At 41.9% G+C, this 23,314-nt stretch overlaps 1 protein-coding gene across 3 annotated transcripts in view; it reads left to right on the forward strand.

Moving 5' to 3' along the window:
* Window positions 1-2,703: 2,703 nt before the first annotated feature.
* The window catches only part of MSANTD2 (Myb/SANT DNA binding domain containing 2), a 29,990-nt gene continuing 9,379 nt past the window's right edge, over window positions 2,704-23,314 (forward strand). For 2 of the 3 annotated variants that reach the window (XM_055415956.2, XM_055415957.2), the window contains exon 1: window positions 2,704-3,489. In XM_055415956.2, coding sequence (XP_055271931.2) covers window positions 2,725-3,489 — 765 coding nt within the window. In that variant the 5' untranslated portion in view covers window positions 2,704-2,724. Of the gene's footprint in view, window positions 3,490-21,258; window positions 21,349-23,314 lie in introns of those variants that run through there. The other variant, XM_088832338.1, reaches the window with a different exon arrangement.

Here is a 23,314-nt window from a genome sequence, read left to right on the forward strand (position 1 = left end):
GGAATAGGTATTAATAGCTTTTACGTTATTGGCTTCATTTTACTTTCAAGATGTTACTGGAAGTTTTATTTTTGATACAAGCTTTTCTTATTGGATAGACTGATGGGTGTGGGAATAAAGGGGGGGATACATAGAAATAATGTCTAAAACAGAAGTTAGTGGGAAGGGAGACTTCTCAGTCAACCCGCTTTATCTATCTAGGAAGGTTTCCTGCATGAGTCAGAGTGATTTGAGGATCATCCAGAATTAACAATAGAAGGAGGGAGCTTTTTCTTTTTTCAGGCTTGTGGAAAAATAAGTGGGAGAAGCAATGATTTTAAAACTCTGTGGCGTTTCTGATTTCATGTATGATTTCAGGCACATCTCTCTTTCACCAGGGCTTCCATGGTGGCTCAGCTGGTAAAGAATCTGCCTGCAGTGAGGGAGACCTGGGTTTGATCCCTAGGTTGGGAATATCCCCTGGAGAAGGGAACAGCTACCCACTCCAGAATTCTGGCCTGGAGAATTTCCATGGACTGTATAGTCCATGGGGTCGCAAAGAGTCAGGCATGGCCGAGAGACTTTCACTCAGCTCTCTTTCATACGCACTATACACCTTGACGTTAAAAAAAATTACTGTTGGGCTAAAGGAGAGTGAGTTTTGCTTTCACAGGTGTCTAAGATTCCTCTAGAGCCCGTGAGAGAGTTGGAAATGAGAACACTGAAAACCAGAAGTAGGGAGAAAGTGAAGGGGAAAGATTAACTAGAGTACAAGCAAAGTGATGTGACAGCTAGTGCTCACACAGGCTTGTGAGAACCAGAAACTGTTGGAAGAGTTTTATCTGTATGAATGCATTTACTGTCATAATGCTGTGAGGTCATCCTCATTTTACAGCTGAAGATACCAAGACACCAAAAGGCTGGGTAAATAAGTTGGCTGAGGTTACAGAACTGGAATTTGAAGCCAGGCTTTCTGAGTCTAGAATTCATACTCTTAACTGTGGTGCTAGACTATATATATATTTTTTGAAAGATGTGAAAGATTTATTGCTTTGAATTTTTTAATTGGAGGATAACTGCTTGACAACATTGTATTGGTCTCTGACCCGTAACAACATGAATCAGCCAGAAGTATACATACCTCCCCTCCCTCTTGAGCCTCCCTCCCACCCACCCGTTTTGAATTTTTATTGGAGGATAGTTGATTTCCAGTGTTTAGTTTCAGGTGTAGAGCAAAGGGAATCAGTTATACATCTACTAGACTATAACTTTTTGTTAGAAAAAAAGAAGAGATAGCATAAATGTTGGAATTTCTTTGTGTTTCTTCATATTCCTATCTTATAAAGTATGGTAACATTTTAAAATGGCATACAGAGACAATTATCTCCTCTATTTTGTCCCTGTTTCTTATTCCTTTGGCTTTCCAGTGACAACCATGTCATTCTCTGGGGTGATTCTGAGTTTATTTTTGGCTGTGCTTGGTCTTCCTTGCTGTACTAGTTTTTCTCTAGTTACCAGGAACCCAGAAGGTCTAGTTGGCCCTGTGTGGGCTTCTCATTCAGGTGGCTTTTCTTGTGGCACTGGGATCTAGAGGCCCTGGCTTCAGTAACGGTGGCATGTTGGCCTAGCTGCTCCACAGCATGTGGGATCTTCCCCCATCAGGGACTGAACCCATGTCTCCTGCACTGGCAGGTGGATTCTTTACCACGGAGCCACAAGGGAAACCCTGATTTTGAGTTTAAAATGCAGCTGACCTCAGCTTTTTTTAAAAAAAACCTAACATATATTTGCCATTAAAAGAAAAACAAAAACATTGCATAGCTTATTTATATTTGAAAAACAACAACAACAAGCAGCTGGGCCTTCAAGTTTAGCATCCAAGATTAGATGTTTGGCTTTGAAGAATATTGAAATAGCTTACAGAGATGTATTGGACTTGGGGTGTTCAACGTTCATGAAACTGCAGCACTTTATGGAACGATTACCACTAATTACTGGAGGTCACAAGAGCCGTCATAATTGACAGTCTTTTTTGCGTTGCCTTACACTGGAAAGTATGAAAAACTGTGGGAAAAACGATGTAACTTCCCAATTAGGGAGGACGGAGAACGCTATGGGAAAGTAACTTTTCTGCTGAGGCTGGGAGTTCATACTCATTTAAGCTGTAGACAGATCGTTCTGTTCTGTTCTGTTCTGTTCAGTCGCTCAGTCGTGTCCGACTCTTTGCGACCCGTGGACTGTAGCCTACCAGGCTTCTCCATCCATGGGATTCCTCCAGGCAAGAATACTGGAGTGGGTTACCATTTCGTGCAAGCGCAATAAAGACGTCTGACTTCTACAAACCGTCACCCTCATCCAGACTAACCGGAAAATAGATCAGAACTGGGATAGGAGTTGCTCTTCAAATACTGCGCCTGGGAGTCTCGAAAAGCTACAGAGCACAAACCAAGCCTGGTTCCCAGATGCTTTTTAAAGTCTTCCCCAGAATGCCCTCCCTGCAGCCTCGGCGCCTTCCTGGCTGAGCCCGGCGCGGGGCTCCCCAGCCTCCGCCCGGGACGTCAGCCCCTGCACCCCGAGGCCGGTTCCGAGGAGGCGAGCGGCAGCGCCGAGGGAGGAGAGCGAGCGAGCGAAGCGGTCAAGTCCTCCTCGACTGCCGGCCCCCTCGCGGGCCTCACCCCTCCTCCCGGGGCTGAGGCTGGAGAGGAAGTAGGGAGGGCTCCCTCCGCTCCTCACGCCGGCGCCCGCATGCCCCCGCCCCGCTCCTCCGCTCGCGGCTCCGGCGAGCCTCCCTCCCGCCCCTCGCCCCGGAAGAGGAGCGCGCGCCGCGGCCGGGCGCGCGGGCACAGGCCGGGGGCGGCGGGCGGCCTCCAGGCGGCCGCCGGGGCCGGCAGCCGCGCGCCCGCCGGCCGGCCAGGCCCGAGGGCAGCCCCGCAGGCCGCGGCGGCCGGATGTGAGGGCGCGTCACTTCCGGGCGGGGCAGCGGCGGCCGCTTGGAAGATGGCTGCGCCCTGTGGCTCCGAGCTGCCCGCCAACTCGCCGCTCAAAATCCCGAAGATGGAGGTGCTCTCCCCGGCTTCTCCTGGCGGCCTGAGCGACGGAAACCCATCGCTGTCCGACCCTTCCACGCCGCGGGGAGCCTCCCCGCTCGGGCCGGGCAGTGCGGCGGGCTCGGGGGCAGCGGCGTCCGGGGGTCTCGGGCTGGGGCTGGGGGGCCGCAGCGCCGCCTCGTCCTCGGTCTCCTTCTCCCCCGGTGGCGGCGGTGGTGGCGGGGCTGCGGCGGCCGCCGCCGCCGCCTGCCGGGGCATGTCGTGGACGCCGGCAGAGACGAACGCGCTCATCGCAGTGTGGGGCAACGAGCGGCTGGTGGAGGCACGGTACCAGCAGCTGGAGGGAGCCGGCACGGTGTTCGGCAGCAAGGCCCCCGGGCCGGCCATGTACGAGCGCGTGTCCCGGGCCCTGGCCGAGCTGGGCTACGAGCGGACCCCGTCCCAGTGCCGGGAGCGCATCAAGGTAACCGGCCGCCCGGCCTGGGGCAGCAAACCAGAGGCAGAGAGAAGGCGGGGAAGCGGGCCTCGGGGGCAGGGGCCGGTCTGAGCGCAGGGCTCCCCTCCGGGGCCCGGTGGGCCACTCGCATCCCCTCCGCCTTTTTTCTTCTCTCCCTGGGAAGGGGGGGCTTTTTTTTCCAGATGGCCGCCAGCCCGTAGGTTTTCTGAGTTTGAAGTTGGGCGTGCCTGCCGCCGCCCCTCTTTCTTGCCAATCGAGGATGTTCTTGCACTCTGAAGTTGGTAGTTTCGCATTGTGCTCCCGGCGGCGGTCCCGTGCAGCCGGCGCCTCTCGCCCCCACCGCCGGGGCCCCTCGCTTTGTTCCAGGCCGGGGGGCTCCCAGGCAGAGGCTTACTGGCCGGGGCGGGATGGAGCAGGGATGGAAGCGGGGGAGGTGCTGAGCTCTCTCCCTTACCCCCCCCCCCCCCCCAGTTTAGGAATTTTCAAGTGAGTGGCAGGGGCAGAGCCGTACGAAAGGCGCCTTCAGACGATGGCCTTTGTGTCAGTTGTCTCCTGCCTTGAGCTTGCTTCTAACTCGAAGGGCGATCGAGTCTTGAGATGCTTTGGAGAATTGGGAAGGCTCGGTTGTAGCCAGATACTGTATTGCTTTTGTGGAGTTAGAGCACAGTTAAAGTTAGCCTGACTGATAGTTGGTCCGAAATTTGAATGTGATGTCTTCAGAGTTAGGTTGGCTTGAGGCCCTGCAGTGTTTCTGACGAAGCTCCTTCTTGAAAGCCTGTGTTCCTCTGCTTTAGCTGTTGTGCCGGATGTGGTGACAAGTGAAGCTCTCACTGTGCGTCTGGCCATCCTTGTGTACCTGAGGATTTCAGTAGAGAGGTTTAATTTGGGCTAGAAATGTTACCTCCAGTTGGGTTACTTTTTTCTGTTCCTGCTGACTTTTAATCTGGGAGTTCAGATTTGTAGTATTGGCAGATAGGGAGTTGTTTTTTAGATAAGTTGGTTGGTGTCCTCTTTGAGTGTCTGCTAAAAGATTCTGGTTGAAGAATTTCCCCCTAGTTCACGGAACTACTACTTGTTCAGAGTTATAGTATTAGTGTGCTTCGTTTCTAGCAGGGCCGACACCTTTTTGAAACTCCATGGCGGGGTAAAAACGTAGTAGGAACTGTCATACTCACACTGGAGAAGGAGATGGCTCCAGAATTCCAGGGATCTTAAGTGTTCATTTGAGGATATTGTGGCTTAGAAAATTTGGTCCAGAAACTAAGATATTTCAAAACTACTATTTTTAGGGAATCTGACACCCATTTCTCAATTAAAAAAGTTGGATTGGTTTACCTGATAACATGTTATCTTTGGGTCCCCCTCCCTCTCCACTTTAAACAAGGATGTCATGAAAGTAATGGTTTATAGATAGGATAAATAGTAGCTAATAGTAGCCACTGTTCTCTGAATCTCATTCCTTGTTCTATTCAAGGTTGTTAAGGGGAGTTTTTGCATTGTGCTGTTTAGCCTTTATTCATGAACTTTTTTGAGTTTAGCAGTACACTTTAAGCTTTTGTAATTGTTTTAGCTTCATTGATTTTTTTTTTGTCCATAGAAATTTCCCAATCAGAAGGACAAAGGGTGTTATCCAAAGCTGCTTATGAATCTCACTGATTAGAAAATCGTTTCTCAAAAAGCCAGAAAATCTCTAGTTGGGTTGCGTCTTTGTCCACTTATGAGAAGCATAACCTAAAGCAAACGAATTTTCAAAAGAGGATCGTTTTCTCTGTCTCCAAGCAGATAAGATCAGATTGACCTCAAGCTCTTAGAATATTTTGAGACTATATGGATGTTGATGATAGATGCTCTAATCCACAGTAACAGTTGGTGAGGTGACCAGATTACTGTTTTTTGTTTTCTAAGTAAACAGTTCCATAAGTGTGATTTCAACCAAGGAACCAGACTTCTTCATTAACAGCATTGTTCTTTCCTATTGGAATTATAAGCTCCATAATGACAAGTTCTGATCTCTTATTCCCAACAGTATTTCCAGTGCCTTGGACATAAGTAGGCACTGGATACATATTTATTAAATTCACCAAATAAACAAAGCCTTGAAAGAGAATGTTGGAAAGTATAAAAATCTAGAGCAGTGTTCAGATTTTAACCCTAAAACATAGACTTTGAAACCCAATTTGAGGAATACTTCCTTAAAAACTAAACTCTGTCCCTCTTGGGGACTTAAGATGAATGTAATCTTAAACATAGATGCACACGTGGTCACTGAAATCATAGCCTTACACAATTATGAGGTGGATGTCCAAGTACTCCAGATTATGTTTATGAAAATCAAAAGGAACCTTAGGAAATTCTCAGAGAATCATCGCAAACCCCTGAAACAAATCTTTCAATCCCAGTTTCAGAAATGCCGATTTAGAACAAGTAATTCAGAAATCTCTTTCACTTGATTCTGTTAATGAGAACTACAAAAAGAAATTCAACAATCCTTTTTGCTTTGGAATTTGCAAAATAGAAGCAAAGTAGTGGAGAGAGATATGGACAAGGAGGTATATCTTATCCAGAATAATGCAGCTCACTTAGGCGCTCATGTCAGTTAAGAACTCATGTCAGAGGCTCCCTGGGAAGGAGCACCATGTGCATCAGTTACGTTTCTGGTCCAATGTATTTATTTAAATATCTATCAAGATTCAACTATGAAGACCCAGTAAATAATTTCTTCTAAGTTTGAAAGGAAGGATGATATATAGTATCTTCAGTTTTTCCCTGAAACTTTCCCTGAATCATAGTTTCAGTATATTGATGTAACAACCTTGTCATATGATGACTCTTGGATTTTGCTACCAAAGTATCATTTTTAAGTACTATCCAAGCGAATATGTGTATTTCTAAGTGCATAGGAATTTAACTTAAAGTCAGATATAAACTTTTTTTTTTTAATTGCTGCAAAGTCTGACATGTCCTGTTATTGGTATTTGTTCAGTTTTTTTGGATAAAATGGGTATGTTTGAGACTGGCTTGCTACACGTGTTTGGTATCGTTTGGTTCTGAAGTTTTGTTGCTTTCTGTTTGTTTGCTTGCCAGGAGAAAATGAATCTGCTCACAATTTGAGCCTAATTTTGGAGTCAGATAAACAAATAGGTGGTTTTCTGTCCTTTTCTGTAAACCTTGTTGTCATATCTCCATTTTCTAAATGCTTGAGTGTTTACTGTCTGCTTGGTGTTAGGGTGAAGAGAAGAACTGTAATACGGAGTCCAAGAGCTTACAGTGTAGTTGAAGTTTGTATACCCAACCTAAGAGTAAAAAAACTGTACCAGACAGCACAGGGAATGGTATGCAGTGCAGTACTTAGCATCGAATGAAAAAAGCAGACCATAAGTGTGATGACTTATTTCAAAGGAGGAAGAGGGCTCAGCACAGCCCATACTGTAGTAGTTGAGAGACCTATCAAGACTTGGAATTCGGAGCCAGGTGCTAGATTCACACTTAAGTCAGTTAATCTGATGCCCTGCAAAACTCATTCTCAAGTCCCATATTTTTGGGTGTTCTCCAAAAATTTGGCTCTTGAGAGTTGGCTTTTTGTCTGTCAAACAGATGCTTTCCTCTGGCTCTGCCTGAAAATGAAATGCAAGGTGATCATATGACCTAAAGAACTTGTCTTTGCTGGGTCAATGCTGGTTGTTTATCAGATAAACTTATAAGTGGTGGGGAGTCTTCTGCCTAACACGCAAGATGATTAACTTTTTAGGGACATTGTCTTGATCTATATTCATCAGTAATTCATCGTCATCTTTGGAACAAATATTGTACTTTAGCAGACAAATCACAGTGTGGTATATTTGACCTTTCATTGTAACTATCACGGCTTGTCAGTATCTATCCTGTGAGAACGAATAGGACAAAGATAACTTGGAGCCTGAAGATAGGTTTGTCCTGGTACGAACAGTTTAAGACTCTGCCTGTCTCTAAGGACTTTTCTGATGTTAGCACACTAGACTTTCTGCATTATCATTGACAGGTTTTTCAGAAATATGGTCTGCCACTCAAAAGTGTTCATACGAAAACATTTAGTCAGATTTATCTCCTTCCATTTCTTTCGTTCTCAAGCCACTGCCACCAGAAAACTTGTGTGTTCCAGTTTTCTTGTCTGCTTTTGAATCGGACGGAGATTTGATATATATACTGAAAGAATAGACTCCCAGCCATACAAACATATTTAGGCTTGTGGTTTTGGAGGTAAGGACTCTAGTAAGCACACCTTAAAACTGTGCGTGAAAAGCACCTGAGTTTATTTCCTGGCATTTTGGGAAATCTGCTGGAAAGTGGAGTGAAATATTCTGGATCCTTCATTAAGAGGCTGTGTAAAAAAGGAAAAAAAAAATAGAGGAAACCCATAGTATAATGCAGTGCTGTTCAATAAAACTTTCTGTAATGATGGAAGTGTTCTATATCTGCTGCAGTTCAGGGCAAGAGCCACTAGCCAAAGGCTGTTAAGCTTTAATGTGGTTAAGTGTGCTTGTGGAACTGAATTTTTAATTATGTTTCATTTTAATTAATTACATTTTAAGTTATAAATAGCACCATGTGGCTAGTGGCTACCATATTGAACAATATAGGTAAAAAGTTGTTATTCAGACCATTAAAGAAGGCTTTATTTTATGAAAGGATTCCCTTGGCTACACCCTCAGACCTCCGAGGGGGCGGGGGTTGTGTTGGAAGTTCTTACTTCTTGCCCTCCCTGTTGCTTTACCCCTGAGTAGGAAGAACCTTGACAAGTCAAGAGATACGGTTCACCACTGTAGGAAGAGGATCTTTTCCTGTAAGGAATAAAGTATAATCTCAGTTGACTGGGGCAAAACATATCTACACTGTCTGGCAGACTGTGCAATAGCTGCTGGCCACAGGCAGTAATTGAACACTTGAAAAGTGGCCAGTGTGACTGTGCCGCTGGATTTTTAATCTCAATTTTAATTCATTTATATTTAACTAATACAACATTGCAAAGCAACTATAATCCAATAAAAATTAACTTAAAAAATAAGTAAATTTAGTGGCTATTATATTGACCAGAACAGCTTTGGAATTATAGTGTTCAGACTTTTTTGCTGTGTAGTTCCAAAAGAGTTTTGAAATCCATGCGCCTTCTTGAATGTTTGAAAGCTGACATTAATATTTTTTCATCATGTGTTTTAAAATTTATGGGACGTTAACAGGATAGAGGACATATTAAATCTAGTATGAGTAAGATGAGATTGATGTAAAACTTACTGAATAATGTACTCTGAATCTGAAAGATTCACTCCAAATTCTTATCTATAGGTTTTATCAAATATATCTTGAAAATGTTGATGATCCCACAATATTCCACTTACACTTAAACAATATGATTAACCTATATTCCTTTGACTATACTAAATTCAACAGCCAAGCTTCGTGCCTAAAAAATATATACAGGACTGAGAATGACAGGAGTCGCTAAGGTTTAAGGTGCCTTGATCAATCATTAAAGAAGGCCTATAGGCGCTACAATTAAAGACCCCTAATTTAGAACTTTGAGCATCTTTTCTGTTTCTTTCTTGGCTGATGTAGAGCTCCCAGGCCCTTGGAATTCCACTGCCTGGAGGAGCCAGGAGAGATTTGGAACTTAACTCTTGGCTGAAGGCCAGGCATCTGGGGAGGACTTGGAAATCTTACCCATTCCCTTTCATCACACTCATCTGACAGATTCATCACAGGGTTTCTTTAAATACTAAGGTCTGAAATAAGGACTTTTTTTTTTTCTCCCATTATTCATCAACAGATACTTGAGGGCTTTCTGTGGGAGGCCCTTGACATACCGCAGTGTATCATTTACCATCAAAGAGTCTCCTTTCCAGGGAAGCAAGAGTCAGGATACTAGAGCACCAGTTCCAGTATTGTGAGCGTGGTCTATGGATTGTGTGGACATTACGCTCCTGGTGCTGCAGCCTGTTTAAAAAGTCATGCCTTTCAGTTGAAGAACCATTTGCATGGAGGTATGCCCTAGACACCACATGTGACTGGTGGGGGTGTCATCCAGGACCAGGTCAAAGGGCAGAGTCACTGGTTTGGGGACAACAGCAGATGTACCAGTTCGAGAAATTTATGTTTCCATAAGTAACTGTTTTATAGTTTGAATTGCAGTTATGTCCATTATATATCTCATTCCTTAATTTATATACTGGAAAGAAAAACCAAAGTCATGCATCTTTTTGAACATACAAAAAGAAATGTATTTTACCCTGTGGCCTAGTACTATATGACATACATATAGTGCATAAATAGATGTTTGTATTTGTGTAACCAAAGCACATTTCACAAAATAGTACTACTTGTATTGCATTTACAGTGTGTTATGCACCGTTCTAAGTGCTTTGCAAATAATTAACTCACATAGTGACGCTATACTTAACTGTGCAGCACACCCTGGTTTGTTCTTTTCTACTTGAGCCCAGATCTTCTAGCCCCAGCATCTCTTGAGTGGCATGGTCTTCAGCACCTGTCTGCACCTGGCAGGCCTCTTTCTGCAGCCCCCTCCCCACATCCCCCTTCCCCCCACCCCCCACCACAGTGCTTTTCAGCGTTGCTCCCCTTGCACCCCAGTCCGTCTGGCCCTCATCTTTCCTCTACCCCAGCCACACTCTCCGTTGTCTCTGGAAGTTTGCTCACCTAAAACAGGTGCAAAGAAAACCTGGGAGGATGGGGGTGACCGCACCCACTGGTACTGGGCAGTGGGCTTACTCCCTGAGGACTGGCAACTCAGGGTCACGTTGGTCCCCAGTGGGGCACACTGCTGAGGTGGCAGGATGGAGGAGCTGGAGGGACTGGGGAAGGGGAGACAAGTTAAATACTCATGTCCAGGGGACCAGCAGCTCACAGAATAGAGGTAGGGCCTGGAGTCTTTCTCCTACAGGTTCCACAGCCGCAGTGACATGTTCTGGGAGGGTATGGGGTGTCCCAGGATGGTCTTGGTTTGTTGACATGACCTCACTGAGGTGCGCCAACACCTGGTAGGGGCAGCAACACTTCCCCATTAGCACATGCCTGCTCTGTGCCCAGGGCTCAGCTAGTCCCCCTCCCCCAAACTGGGGGTCCTCAAATACCCCTTACCTGCACCGTCCCCTCTAACCTGTAGCAGCTCTCCATCCACCCTTGTCTCCCTAGCCACCCTCTCACCACCCCAAATCTTCTGCACCAGAACGGTCCTGTTCCCCTGGATGGTTATCCCTTCATGTCCCATGTGGGTTGTTGAGAAAGGTGCCCACAACTCATTAAATTGTGCACACAACCTGCTAATGGGCCAGATCCTGCAGCTAGAAGAGGAACAGAAGAGAATGAGGTGACGTTTGGTTTTTTCAGTCATTGTGCTACTTTAGACTGAAGGTATCAAAACTCCGGAAACATCATTCATTTGGGACAGGTCATGTCCCAGATATTCTCATGAAATGTTTTATCCTGCCTAGTTCTAGAGACCTGGAACCTATGGCTTGAGGGGATGGTGAAAGGAGGTGGGAAGTGGGAAGAAATCAGACTGGAGACAAACAGGAGGTCAGAGGATGGGCTAAGGAGTTTGGACTTTGTTCTAACTTATTAGAGAGTTTTCAGCTGGGGAGTGACATGGTTCCCCTTAGGTTTTTGAACTGGCTGTCAGGTGGAAAATGAGTTGGAAAGGCTAAGACTGAAAGTACTAAGGTGTTTTAGAGGCTCCTTGCAGAAACCTACACAGGAGGTGAAATAGTGGCAGTGAAAAGGGAGAGAACAGAACAGTTTTCAGACATAATCAAAATCAGTGGAGCTGTTTTGGAGAATCTGAAAATGTAGATTTGCCAGATCTTAACCTGGCTACACAACTCACTGTGTACTGCTCTACCAGTGTACACAGAGGGTTGTAATTGCAGTCCTTAGAGGTCATCACAGTACTTCATTGCTTAAGTTTTAAGCTTTAAGTTGGTCCTTTTTTTTTTTTTTAAGCTGTGCTACATGGCAGGGGGTCTTAGTTCTCCCTACGGGGGAGCGCAGAGTCCTGATCACTGGATCACCTCAAACCCAGTGGAAGTTAGTCGTTCATTCACGTCTGATACAGTCAATGGGCTGTAGCCTGCCAGGCTCCTCTGTCTACAGGATTCTCCAGGCAAGACTGTTGGACTGGGTTGTCATTTCCTTCCTCAGGGGATCTTCCTGACCCAGAGATTGAACTCAGGTCTCCTGCATTGCAGGCAAATTCATTACCATCTGAGACACTAGGGGAGCCCAGAACCCAGTGAGATCCACCTAAATAAAACACTGCTTTAGGGCAGTCCTGTCTGTGTTATACAGACTCCCTTGGGTCCTGATCTGCTCCCCAGGCTTCTTAAGTGATGGTCCTGCCTTCTTTTTTCCTAACATTACCAGAGGGCAAGAACTAAAATCAGATTTAGTTCTAAAATATCCATGTAAATTGTCATGCTTTCTCTTAGAAGTATGCTCATGTTACTAGGATGAGGTAGAATAGCAGCCCCCCCTGTCCCCGCCCTGACTTTGGATGTTTGTATCTGTGTCGTGTTTGCAAATTTTTTTTTTTTTTAAAGGGGGAGAAGAAACTTCTTGAGTTTCAAAAACGAATACCAGTACCATTTTTTAGATAGTTGATTGTTAGGATTGCCCATTGATTATTAGGTACTGTTTAATTTTATTTCTGTTGTGGGGTTTATGCAGTGTGTTCTGCCTGCTATTTACCATTGCAAAAACTTCCTTCAGTGTTGAAAATGAATGCTCAATGAATCTGTGCCTCCTATGCTGCATATGTTACAAATTATCTGGGGTTTGTAATCTATGTGGAGTCTTCCCCACTATTGTTCTGAAGAATTGAACAATGTCTGCATACTGGAATAAGGTGTATATTCAAATCTGTATAATTCCTAACCTATTTGTAGTTGAGAGAGTCCTTGAGAGCCAATGGAAATACTTTTTTTCTTGGCACTAATCAAATGAGTGTTACTTTGTCACTTAGTGGGTGGGGTGTGATGTTTTTTCCTAATAGAATACAGACCTGTGTTTATTCTCAGACATTTTAGGAATAACAGCCATCATCTTTATTTTTACATATGTGTTCTTGGCTGTATTCATAAATTACATTTCTTGAGCTACCAAATAATAACTTCATTCATTATAAAGTGATGAAATAGAATGGAAGTTATTTACCTAGATTTGTTTTCTAGTAGCATTTTCTCAGCCTGTGTAAGATGACTTTGTTGTAACAGCCTGCATTTTTGAAACTCACAGTGTTGTTTCTCTACTATCTACCTGCAGATTGCTACATTTATCCAAATAAGTCATTTATGTTTGTACTTGAAATTAATAAAACCAGAATAAAGTTTATATCTACCAAAACTTGCTCTTATCATTATTATTTAAAATTTACAAATACTTTTCTCTAAATGGATAGAGCTGCTTAATGATTTAGAAAAAGGAGTGTGATAGGCCAGAAAGTACCTTGACCTTATAACTCTCAACTGCCACATACAATCTTAAGGAGTTTCTGTCATTCACTCATGCCTTTAGCAAAAATATATTGAGCCACTTCTGTGTGCCAAATATTTGATTTAGGTTCTACGAATACGTCAAAGAATAAAACTGGGAAAGAAACAAAAAGCAAACCCACTTGCCTTCAAAGAGGTCATATTCCAGTAGAAAACAATATGAATATTTTAAATATGTTAATTCAAAACTATTAACACAATCAGAAAACCCCTCAAATGAGATGTTCCTTTATATTAGCCTTATTGACCTTAGAAGGTTTGAACTCTCAACCTTCCATTATGCATGGGAAATAGAAATTCATTTGCTTTGGCTTTATTAAGAATGATTTACATGGTTTTTGTATTGTGACTTCTTGTGATATGTCCAGTTGTCACTGAGTTTTGCCCCTCCAGGCAGCGAAGCGCCATGCTGCTGGTATTCATGCTGTCATTAGAGAGTGAGCACGTCTGTTCTGGTCCTGGTGGTACAGCCTTCAGCAGAAATAGATAATGTTCCTTCTCTCTTGTATAAATCAGGAAATACGGTTAATAGTTGGAGTTGAGAAATCAGAGTTTTGCCAGTTTTAGAACAGTATAAAATAATTTTTGACATAAGTTATATAAACCACATTACAAAACTAAGAGGAAAAAGCAAGGAAAGTGTTTAACTTCTTCACGATAGCATATCTGTGAGTCCGTGAGATGTTATTTTTCAAGAAATGGTGGTGAAGCTTATTTTAATTCCAGTAAAATTTCCATTGGAGAAGGAAATGGCAGCCCACTCCAATATTCTTGCCTGGAAAATCCCATGGGCAGAGGAGCCTGGTGGAGTCCATGGGGTTGCAGAGAGTCGGACATGACTGAGTACACCTGCAGAATTTCCATGCACCAAAGAAGAAATGAGAAATCTGCATGCTTTTTGTTTTATTGAACTCTGCAAGAGTATATATAGGTCAGTCATGCTTCATACTTGATTCATGCCTGCCTCCTGCTTCTTGCAAACAGGTTGCCCAGTGAGTGAAGCTAAGTCCTCACCCTGGGTGGGTAGCAAGGATTCCTTTTTTCTCCCTTGTTTATATGTCACTGTGTTAGTCACCATGTTCTTGCTCAGACTATAAACCTTTGAAAACGGCAAAATGATTGTCTTTTAGCCATAGAAGAATGTATATGAGCAAAAAGTTAAAGTTATGATGACACAGCCAGGTGTTGGTGAAACTTGAATAATGTGTGGGCAATAACATATTCATTTAACAATGTTACCTAATATGTAACAAACCTAAATTAGGTATAAACTCCTTTTATTAATACCTAAAGATTTCACATGTTGTCAAACAAAACTTGATACAACACTTTAAGTACTAATAAAGAAGTGAGCATTCTTTTAATATTGGGTGATGTTGTTTAGCTGAAAGTTACTTGCTTTTTAAACAAGGTTCTGACACTGATCGCTACAGTAAGTTTCTTTTGAGTTTGTTATTCTTATCATGTGCTTAATGATAAAGCTTCACTGCTACTTTTTCTCTGCTTGAACTAATCTTCACATAAGGCACCTTGGTTTCCAGGTGGTGTGTCTATTCTTGTTGTAATAATAACAAATATTGAACATTTACTGAGTACAAGCTACTAAGCAAACACTTTTAAATTCTCTACTTGAATTTTTTTATTTAACACAAATCTATGATGGAGGCAACACATTCCAGTATTCTTGCCTGGGAAATCCCATGGACAGAGAAGCCTGTCAGGATACAGTCCATGGGGTCGCAAATAGTTGGACACGACTGAGCAACTGTCAGTTTCACTTCATGATGGAGAGACTGTTACCGGCTCCACCTTACAGATGGAGAAATTGAGGTACAGAGCGATTAATTTTTCTAATGTCACAGAGCTAGCAGGTATCAAGCTAGACTAAGTCTGACTCTGCAATTTTAACCACTTGCCCCACTGTGAATTATCAGTCTACCTTTATTAAAATTTAACAGTTGAAACAGTATTTTGGCAACAATGAAATCATAAATTCACAAATGCCAAAATCACATAGCAACACACACATATACCTCATAGGGCTCATAAATGTTCCTTGTCATAGAAATGGAAACACAAATTTTAAAAATAATTGCAGATAATTCATGGTGTCCTAAGATTATAAACATAATGAGAAACATTGATTTGAAAGTCCCAAGAATTTAAAACAAAGTGTTGAAACATAAATAAGACTTTTATTGCAGACAGCTCATGCAGGCATTCATTCAGGCCTTTATATATGTGATGGTATTTATTGGACTACCAACTGTTCTTAAATTAAGTTTGAGGTTAAAGAAGGAGAAACATTTACAAGGTAGAATGAACTTTTTGACAGTAGAAGTGGATGAGGATGTGGCTTACTGAAGGAGACTGCAAGGTGACCATTAGGTTATGCCTGCCCTTGTTCACCTAATGTGTAAGTGACTGGGTACTCTTCTCCTCAGAGGGATGAGGGTGAGATGGACTGTTTCGTAATGCGTGATATAAATACACAAAAAGGAGCCTATGCAGATGAAGAAAGCTCAAAATAGAATCAAGAAGTGAGAAATCAGGAGAGTGCAGGGAGTACAGCAGTAACCCAGGTAAATGTGGTTACTCCAGCTAAAAATGAAAATGAGCTATGAACTTCCCAGCAACTATGGCCAAAAGGTAAATACAGTGATTTTTCTGTACTTTTCATTGTCTGCAGGAGAGAAGCACACAAGATTCTCGTTTTGAAACCTAACATGAATTTTCATTAAGGACACTCTGATAGAGACCTTGGATAAGCTCTTACTTGCTCTTCGTTCTCTTTTCTGTTAAATAGGGCAGCATGACGTATCTTCTGTGTATATGTAATACACTGCCCGGACCCCTGCCCCGTGGAATGAGATACTGGTGCATCCCCACCAGCTGCCTGAGTGGTGATGACTTCAGGAATCCTCCTGAAGGAATCCTCCCAGGAATGTCTGGTTGTTCATGGCTAGGCTCCCTCTCCACTGGCAGCCTGGACTCAGTGACTGGTCAGTGCTGAAATTCAGAAGTCCAGCCACCTCACCTTAAGGGAGCTCTAAAGTATTACTCAGATTCCATACTTCACTTTAGGATTAACCAAGACCTCTGTGGCAGCCATGAGTTACTTCACCTCGCTCTGCCCCATCCTGTGCTCTCAAATGCTGTTCTGAAGAGCTCTCCACTATAAACGTCCTGCACAGCCTCCTCAGTGTCTCTTTCCTGGGACCCTCTCTTTTAGCATCATTGTAAAAATTACAAATAATAAACGTAAACTGCTGACCCCAACTCTCAGCCCATGGTAGAGACAGAAAATGTTAGTTAACGGTTTACTTGCATTGCATGGGACATTGAGCCACCTATGGAAAATGTCTTATTTTTGTAGAAGGTACAGACATTTTTTCATACATTAATTCCTTTTAGCAGCCCTCATAAAGGTAAGAATAAAATAAAAATGCTACCAACTGAGCTATAAAAAGTGTTATGGTAGATTTTCTGAGTTTGCAACAACTTTCTCAGTAAGTTCAGGTTGCTCAAAGACAGGTGCATAAACTTAAAGCAGGCTTATTTTCAGATTTTTCGTAGAAAGTTTATATGTCAAGATATGAAAATATATTATTTTCATGCATTTGTGACCTATAGCTTATACCCTGTAAATTCAGAATGAAAAAACCCTTTTGAAATAACTTAATATTTACCAGGTTTTAATAGTCAACTGAATTTTGACCTAATGCTTGTACCCAGGTATCTCTGGAGGATTTCTAATCTTACTATTTAGGTGATTTTATCTCGATGTCCAAATTATTATTTTTTTCACAACCAAATACCTAAAATTTACTAATGGAAAAAAAAAAAACTATTATAACTTATTTTTGCATCATAGATGGTAGTTTCCAGTACGAAGATAACTACAAAATTGAGAATCACATGGTCACCCTATGAAACAAATCAAGTGGCCTTTTTCAGAGGGGAGTCTGGTCTGCCTAAACATTGGTCTCATGAATCGAAGAAAGTATGTCTGTGTTTGGGAAGCAGTACAGTATTGTAAGGATGATGCTCTGAGGGTGTTTGGAACACGTGTACACATGTGCATGTGTCATGCTTAACTTTTAGACACTGTTGATTATAGAGCTGTCAGTGTTTAATGCAGGATGTTTGTATGAGAGGACTTTAAAGATGAATGGCTCTCACTGCTATCCTAGAGAGATTTTAGATAATTCTCTTGAATGTGTTTTTTAGTTATCACATACTAACAAAAGCTACCATTTTAACATCATCCAAATACTACTTTTAGGTGGTGCCCTGGGTTGTAAAGTACTGAGAAAAGATTCAACAGAGATGCTAATGTAGCAATGTCAGCACTGGTATAGGAGGTCAGATGAAAATAACCTCTCATCCAAGTCAGTGCTTTTCAAAACAACTGATTCTTTTCTCTTTCAAGTGGGGGTTTGGGTGGGGGAAGTTCTGGATACATAGTGTTATCTGACTGGGTTTGATGACTGCCTGCCTGCTGCCTACATCTGAAATAATTAAGTAGTTCAGTAAACTCTAGTATGTTTTTTTTTTTACTTGTCTTAAATAGAGAAACCCTTGAGGATTCCATATCTAGAAAGACTCTTGTATCCCAAAGACGCCTTTAAACCTGACCCTGCAGACTAGGTGTGGTTTATCTAGTATTGCGACCAAGATGAGATTTTGTATGAGTATCGTACGATTTATAGACAGTGTAGAGTTAAAAGCTTTATGGCCATATGAGTTTAGTTCCTTGAGCAATGGAAGATGTTTAGTTTTGACAATTAGTACCGTCCTCCTCGAGGGCTTTTTTTCTTCTTACTCGGAATGGGTAAGACCCTCAGCTGCTAGCATGGAGGAAGCTAGAAGGCTTAGAATACTCACTGAGAACATTTCCTGAATGATTTGTTCTATGCGAGAATTTTTCCCTCATAAAGACACACTGATCAGATACAGACACAAAAGTGTGTCACTGACAGCCAGATTTGGGATGAAGCGCAGCTGATAGAACTCGACCCTGGACAGTTCCCCGCACTCTGAGGCACTAGAGAGGTAAGAGCTCTTGTTTCCGGTCGTCATTCTTGTGTTTGACCCTGTTAAAGTCCAGGAAGCAGTCGAGTCTTTTTTCCTTTTGTATCTTTAGCTGAACTACTGTCAAAGAATATTCTTCACTATTTAATTTGTAAGGCATAAGAAATAATAAAATTTGGACAGGATTTACAGAGCTCTATTTGGCAAGCAATCCATCCTCCCCCATCCCCCATCCCCCGCCAAAGAAAAGTGTAATAGGAATGGTAGATATTTTGAAATAGCCTTGCCCTCTGCAGTCAGTCCTCCTGTATTACAAAGAAATTAATTTGCTCTGCTCATTATAGCGGTATCTGTGTTTTATACCTTTTGCCACTCCTGCTGTTTTTAAAAGGTTTTAGGACTTCTGCCTACTTTGGATTTATTGACTTTAATACATTTAATGCATTGTATAGTTATACAGTGAGTTTCCCCATTTTCTTTGCTAAGATTTTCACCTTCTTGCAAGTGATTTAATACTTTAAAATTACCTTAATTTGTTTAATAAACATATTGAACAATCCTTATATGACAGGCACTATTCTGGGCTCCAGGAAACAGGGAACAAGGCACACAGCCTTTGCCCCTTTGAGTTTACAATCTATGAAATAGCTTTTTTTAGGATACAGTAACATTTTAGAGTGTCATTTGGTAATTTTTACATGCCAAATCCCTTCTGAAGGAACACTTGTCTTGGGGCCTTGGCTCCTCATTTGTTAAATGAGGAAGTTGGACTAGGTGATCTTGAGTTCTTTTCCATTCAAAACTTTTGTTTATGTTTTGGAAGTTAGAACCTGGTTTTCTCTTAGAGCCTTGGGCATCCCCACCCACTCTCTGTCTGTCATATTACAGACGATTTTACAGAAGAGGCATTTGGCAAGAGTAGTGACAGGGATAGGTAACGAGTAGTATCAAGTACCGCAACAAAGTCAGATGAGTTAGGAACAAAGTTTGAAGACCATTGTTCTCAGTAATTAGGAAGGCATTGCTGACCACGGTGGTTTCAGTGGAATAACAGATCAACTTCGATGCCATGGAGTTAAGGATTGAGTTCCTGTAGACATTGCCTATTCCTTGGAGTCCCTTTAGTCTTTAGGCTATTAAAGTGGGGAGATGTTGTCCACTAAGGAAGGCAGTCAAGACGTAACGTTCCTATACTTGTTTCTTGTTCCCTGGTCTAAGTGGTTACCTTAGGTGATTTACCTAGAATCTCAATTGATAAGTTAATCAGATAATGAATGATCAAGTACTTTGTGATATGGCTGGAACAGATAACATAACTTATAAATCATTTATTACTGTTTCATTGCCACTACAGAAAAATATTGCTTTCCCAGTAGGTAGAAAAAAAGTGCTGTAGTTTTGTGAAGAGTAAGTTGATACCTTTGTATGCTTTTACCTATAGAAATTATTTCTTTCAAGAAATGGCAATTTTGCTAATTTACCTCTTAAAGAAAATAGTAAGGCTGCTTTATCTAAATGAGTAGGATTCTGAGGAAGCTGGAGAAATTGTATTTGAATTGGTCCCAGTCTTCAGCCTCTCTTGTAAAATGTAAAACACAGACTAAGTCTACCTTATTTTAGGATTTCTGACTTAATACATTATATATTCTTTTGTGGAAGAAAAAAACCCACATGGCATAGAGCAGTTTCTTAACCCAAGGTTCTTGTGTGAGCTCTTCAGGGAGTCCATGTTCCCCTTGACATTGTATCGAATGGTTTTGTACAGGTATTCTTCTGAGGGGGGGGATCCAGGACCCAAAAAAGCACTTCTGCTCTAGAGAGGAAAAGGGCATCTTGAGAATAAAGATTTCTCACTCGTCAGATCTTCTATAGTGCTAAGAACCGGGGAGTGTGAAACAAGTGCTATGCTTTTTGGGTTTTTTTTGTTGGGGTTTATGGTCGATAGGTTTGGTTTTAAATGACTTAGGTTGATTTGAAGGCTTAGGTGATTGGCAAGTGAATTTGCCAAATTTTAACGTACAGAAAACCTAAGAAAATAGATAGTAAAAATTACACTGACCTTAGGTGGATTTTGCTTTAACTCATTTCCTCACCATTAGTTATAACTGTCTATATACACATACATATATATATATAAATTTATGCTATATTCTTAATATTCCTTTTACTGTGTGCAGAAATGTTTTTACAGTTGTCTGCCATTTCATGCTTCACCCCACTGCCTTTGTGCTCACAGTAAGAAAAGAAATTCTGAGTCTTTCTTAGAAATATTGAAATAAACTCAGTATTGTTCTGTTCCCTCAGTTAACTAAGAGCAACTAATTGTAACACAGTAAAGCAGCAGCTTTTAAGATGATAGATCTGTTTCTTTTGCTTTACAGTATACATCAGCTTAGGCTGAAGTATTGTTTTTAGCACTTTTTATAAACAATCGCTAGAGATTTGCACCTAGTGTAATTTCCGCTATTGCTTGTGGAAATATAGTATGTGATTTTTAAGACTTTGTTTCCAAATAAGTGTATCCTTTGTTTAATCATTTGGGTTAAAGAGTCTTAAATTTATCATATTTAGTTGGCAGAGGGATAAGATAAACTGTAAGCCATTTCTGGTGTGGCTAATTTGACAACCACGTTTGAAAATCTGTTTCACTGCTTGGTTTTTTCTTATAACATTGTTTCCTGCTGTTATAACTAAGCTGTCCTCCCTGCAATTTGACTGTTTTTCATCTGACATCTTAGACTGGTCATGCCAGTGTTTTCTAAACAAAACATTGTATGGCAATTATGCCTTATCTCTATTCCTCCCTGTTACATACCCTGTTCCTGTTACAGACAGTTCTGTTAGAACAGAACAGTGGTTTTGTCATGGTGATGATTTTATGATTGTATGAAATGGGGCACATTTTGAGAAAATGATGGAGCCAGTAACAGAATTAGGTGGCGTATGCCCATGTAACTTATTGAGCTTGCTTCTTACTCTGCCATACCAGGGAAGAGTTCTATTCTTCCCCCTTCCTGAAAGCCAAAGGAGGAATTGGAGGACACTGAAATAAAAAGAAGCTTTATTTTTTGACCCCCAGAGTAGCTTATATAATGTCAGGAAGGGCTTTGATGAAACCACTCGCCCTACTTAAAGATCTTATTTTCCAAGCCTTTCATTATTTTATTTGCCCTTTTCTGAACTCTGCAATTTCCCTCTCTTGTAGCTGGTTCGATGCCCAGAACTGAATGCTGTGTTCCAGCTGTGGCCTCACCGGTGCTGAATAGAGAGGAGGAGCCACCTTCATAGCTTACATGTGATTCCTCTGCTTATACAACCCAATACTGGATTTACTTACTTTGGCAAGATAGCTGCATTGTGCACTGTATTTAATGTTACGTGTACTGTAACCCTGGGTCTCTCTCTACATTGCTGCCGTTAAGCCCCCAATCCTGCCAATCTTAAAGCTCCTGCCTTTGTTTACCCGCCCCGCTCCCCACCCCCCAGACTCCCCTTACATTCAACCACAATGAATGTCATCTTTTATTCTCTCATCTCCTCTCACTGTAGTCTTAAACTTTGGCAGAACCTTCCCTCTGTCTATGAATTGTCGTTGTCAGCCATCTGATTTTTTCTCCCTGCTTTGGTAATGGGACATCTCTCACTTCTGTCTGATTCTTTTTCTTTTGTCGTCATTGAACACTTGGCATGGTGGTTTTATCAAGCATTCACTTGGCAGTTCTGAATCAGATGCCTTTGGATTTCTCTGATCTGACCACCTGGTCAAGTTGTTTTAGTTCTTCTATCCAGGTTTTCTTGAGTTCTCTCCATGTGACTTCACTCAGGATATAGTATTATCTCATAACTCCTGGGGGAGACAGTAATAGAGATTTGCCGTGGACATTTCTAACAATAAGGGAAGTGTTCTTCACTGTGAATAGAATAGTCTGTGATAATTTTAAGCAAATTCTTTCCTCTCTAAGGTCTTAATTTTTTGAAAAGTGCTAGAGCCAAGTGACTATGAATTTGTAAGATTGGTGAGATAAAGGAAGGGAAACAAGGTTTCTGTGTCGAACAGGAAATGGTTCTCGAAGGAAGCTGAAATGAGGTTCTTGTTGGGCTTGGTACGGCTTTCCAAAATGGGAGGCAAGACTTTCCTAGATACCATAGCATTAGCTAATCTAAGATATACAGTAGCTGTTTAGTTGGTTTATTGAGGACTGTTGATACAGACATACAATCGCTTAATTTTGTGCTTTGGTTAATCATTTAGAGTGTGGAAAGTGTAACCTTTTCTGATTTATTATGGATGATAAGAATTGGAAGGCCTCATATGTCCTTTTTATCCATTTCTAAAGTCCCTCTAGCTTATCTAAATCCCAGTGTTTTGTTAGAGTAGCCGTCAAGCTGATGTTTCTTACTTTGTTTTCTATCTCAGTTGATATATGGTATTTAAACAGCCTCTATTTGGATCTGTGGTCTTTACTGAACCCAGAAGGTACCTCTTTTGTGTATTTATGTCTCCAGAGAGTTGGAAATCTTTTTAAAGTTATTTCAATACATCAAATTCCCATCTTATGGATTTAGATGTCACCAAACATTTTTCATTCAGACGCCTAACAGATATTTTACATTTCAGCATATTACACTAATAAAGTGTACTTCAAAATTACAATGTGAAGTAAGAGGTGACAGGATCTGTTAGACTTTTTTTTTTGATGGAATATAAAATATATCATCTGACTGTTCTTCCATATCTAGAACCCTTAAATACTGCTGGTTTCCTTATTCATACATAGAAGAAGTGAAATGTTAAGCCCGATTTGATGGTTTCAAAGAAAGTAAATCTTCTCTGTAGTTTCCCACCGAATGTAGTGTCAAAGATTGGTCGCTTTGCTCACGCCTTGGTCACATCTAAGCGTGGCACGTTCCTTCAGAGGAGTGTTACTTTCACTACCTGACTTCCGAAGTGACCCTCAGTGACAGATCCGTCAGGGTTCTTTATGTGTGGAGCGCCGTGCTCCAGGCAGCCAGCAAGTAGTGAGCATTGAGTGGTGTGGTTTCCATCTCCATTTATGGCCTTGGAAGGGTGAGAGGGACAAGGCTGGGACTCTCCATTTACGGTCCTTGGAGGAGCTGAAAAGTACGGTTGGGGTGTTCCTGGAGGCAGAAAGTAGACATTGTGAGATAAAAATAAATTGGCAGGAGATGTTTGCAATTCAAATTCCAGTCCTGGCAAGGAGGGCAGAGGGTGCTGGGTAATGGGGTATAGAGAGTCACAC

Source organism: Moschus berezovskii, chromosome 25 (genome assembly GCF_049115385.1).
Source record: "Moschus berezovskii isolate FMDL1 chromosome 25, NW_MosBer_1.0, whole genome shotgun sequence".
In the NCBI taxonomy this organism is placed as follows: Eukaryota; Metazoa; Chordata; class Mammalia; order Artiodactyla; family Moschidae; genus Moschus; species Moschus berezovskii.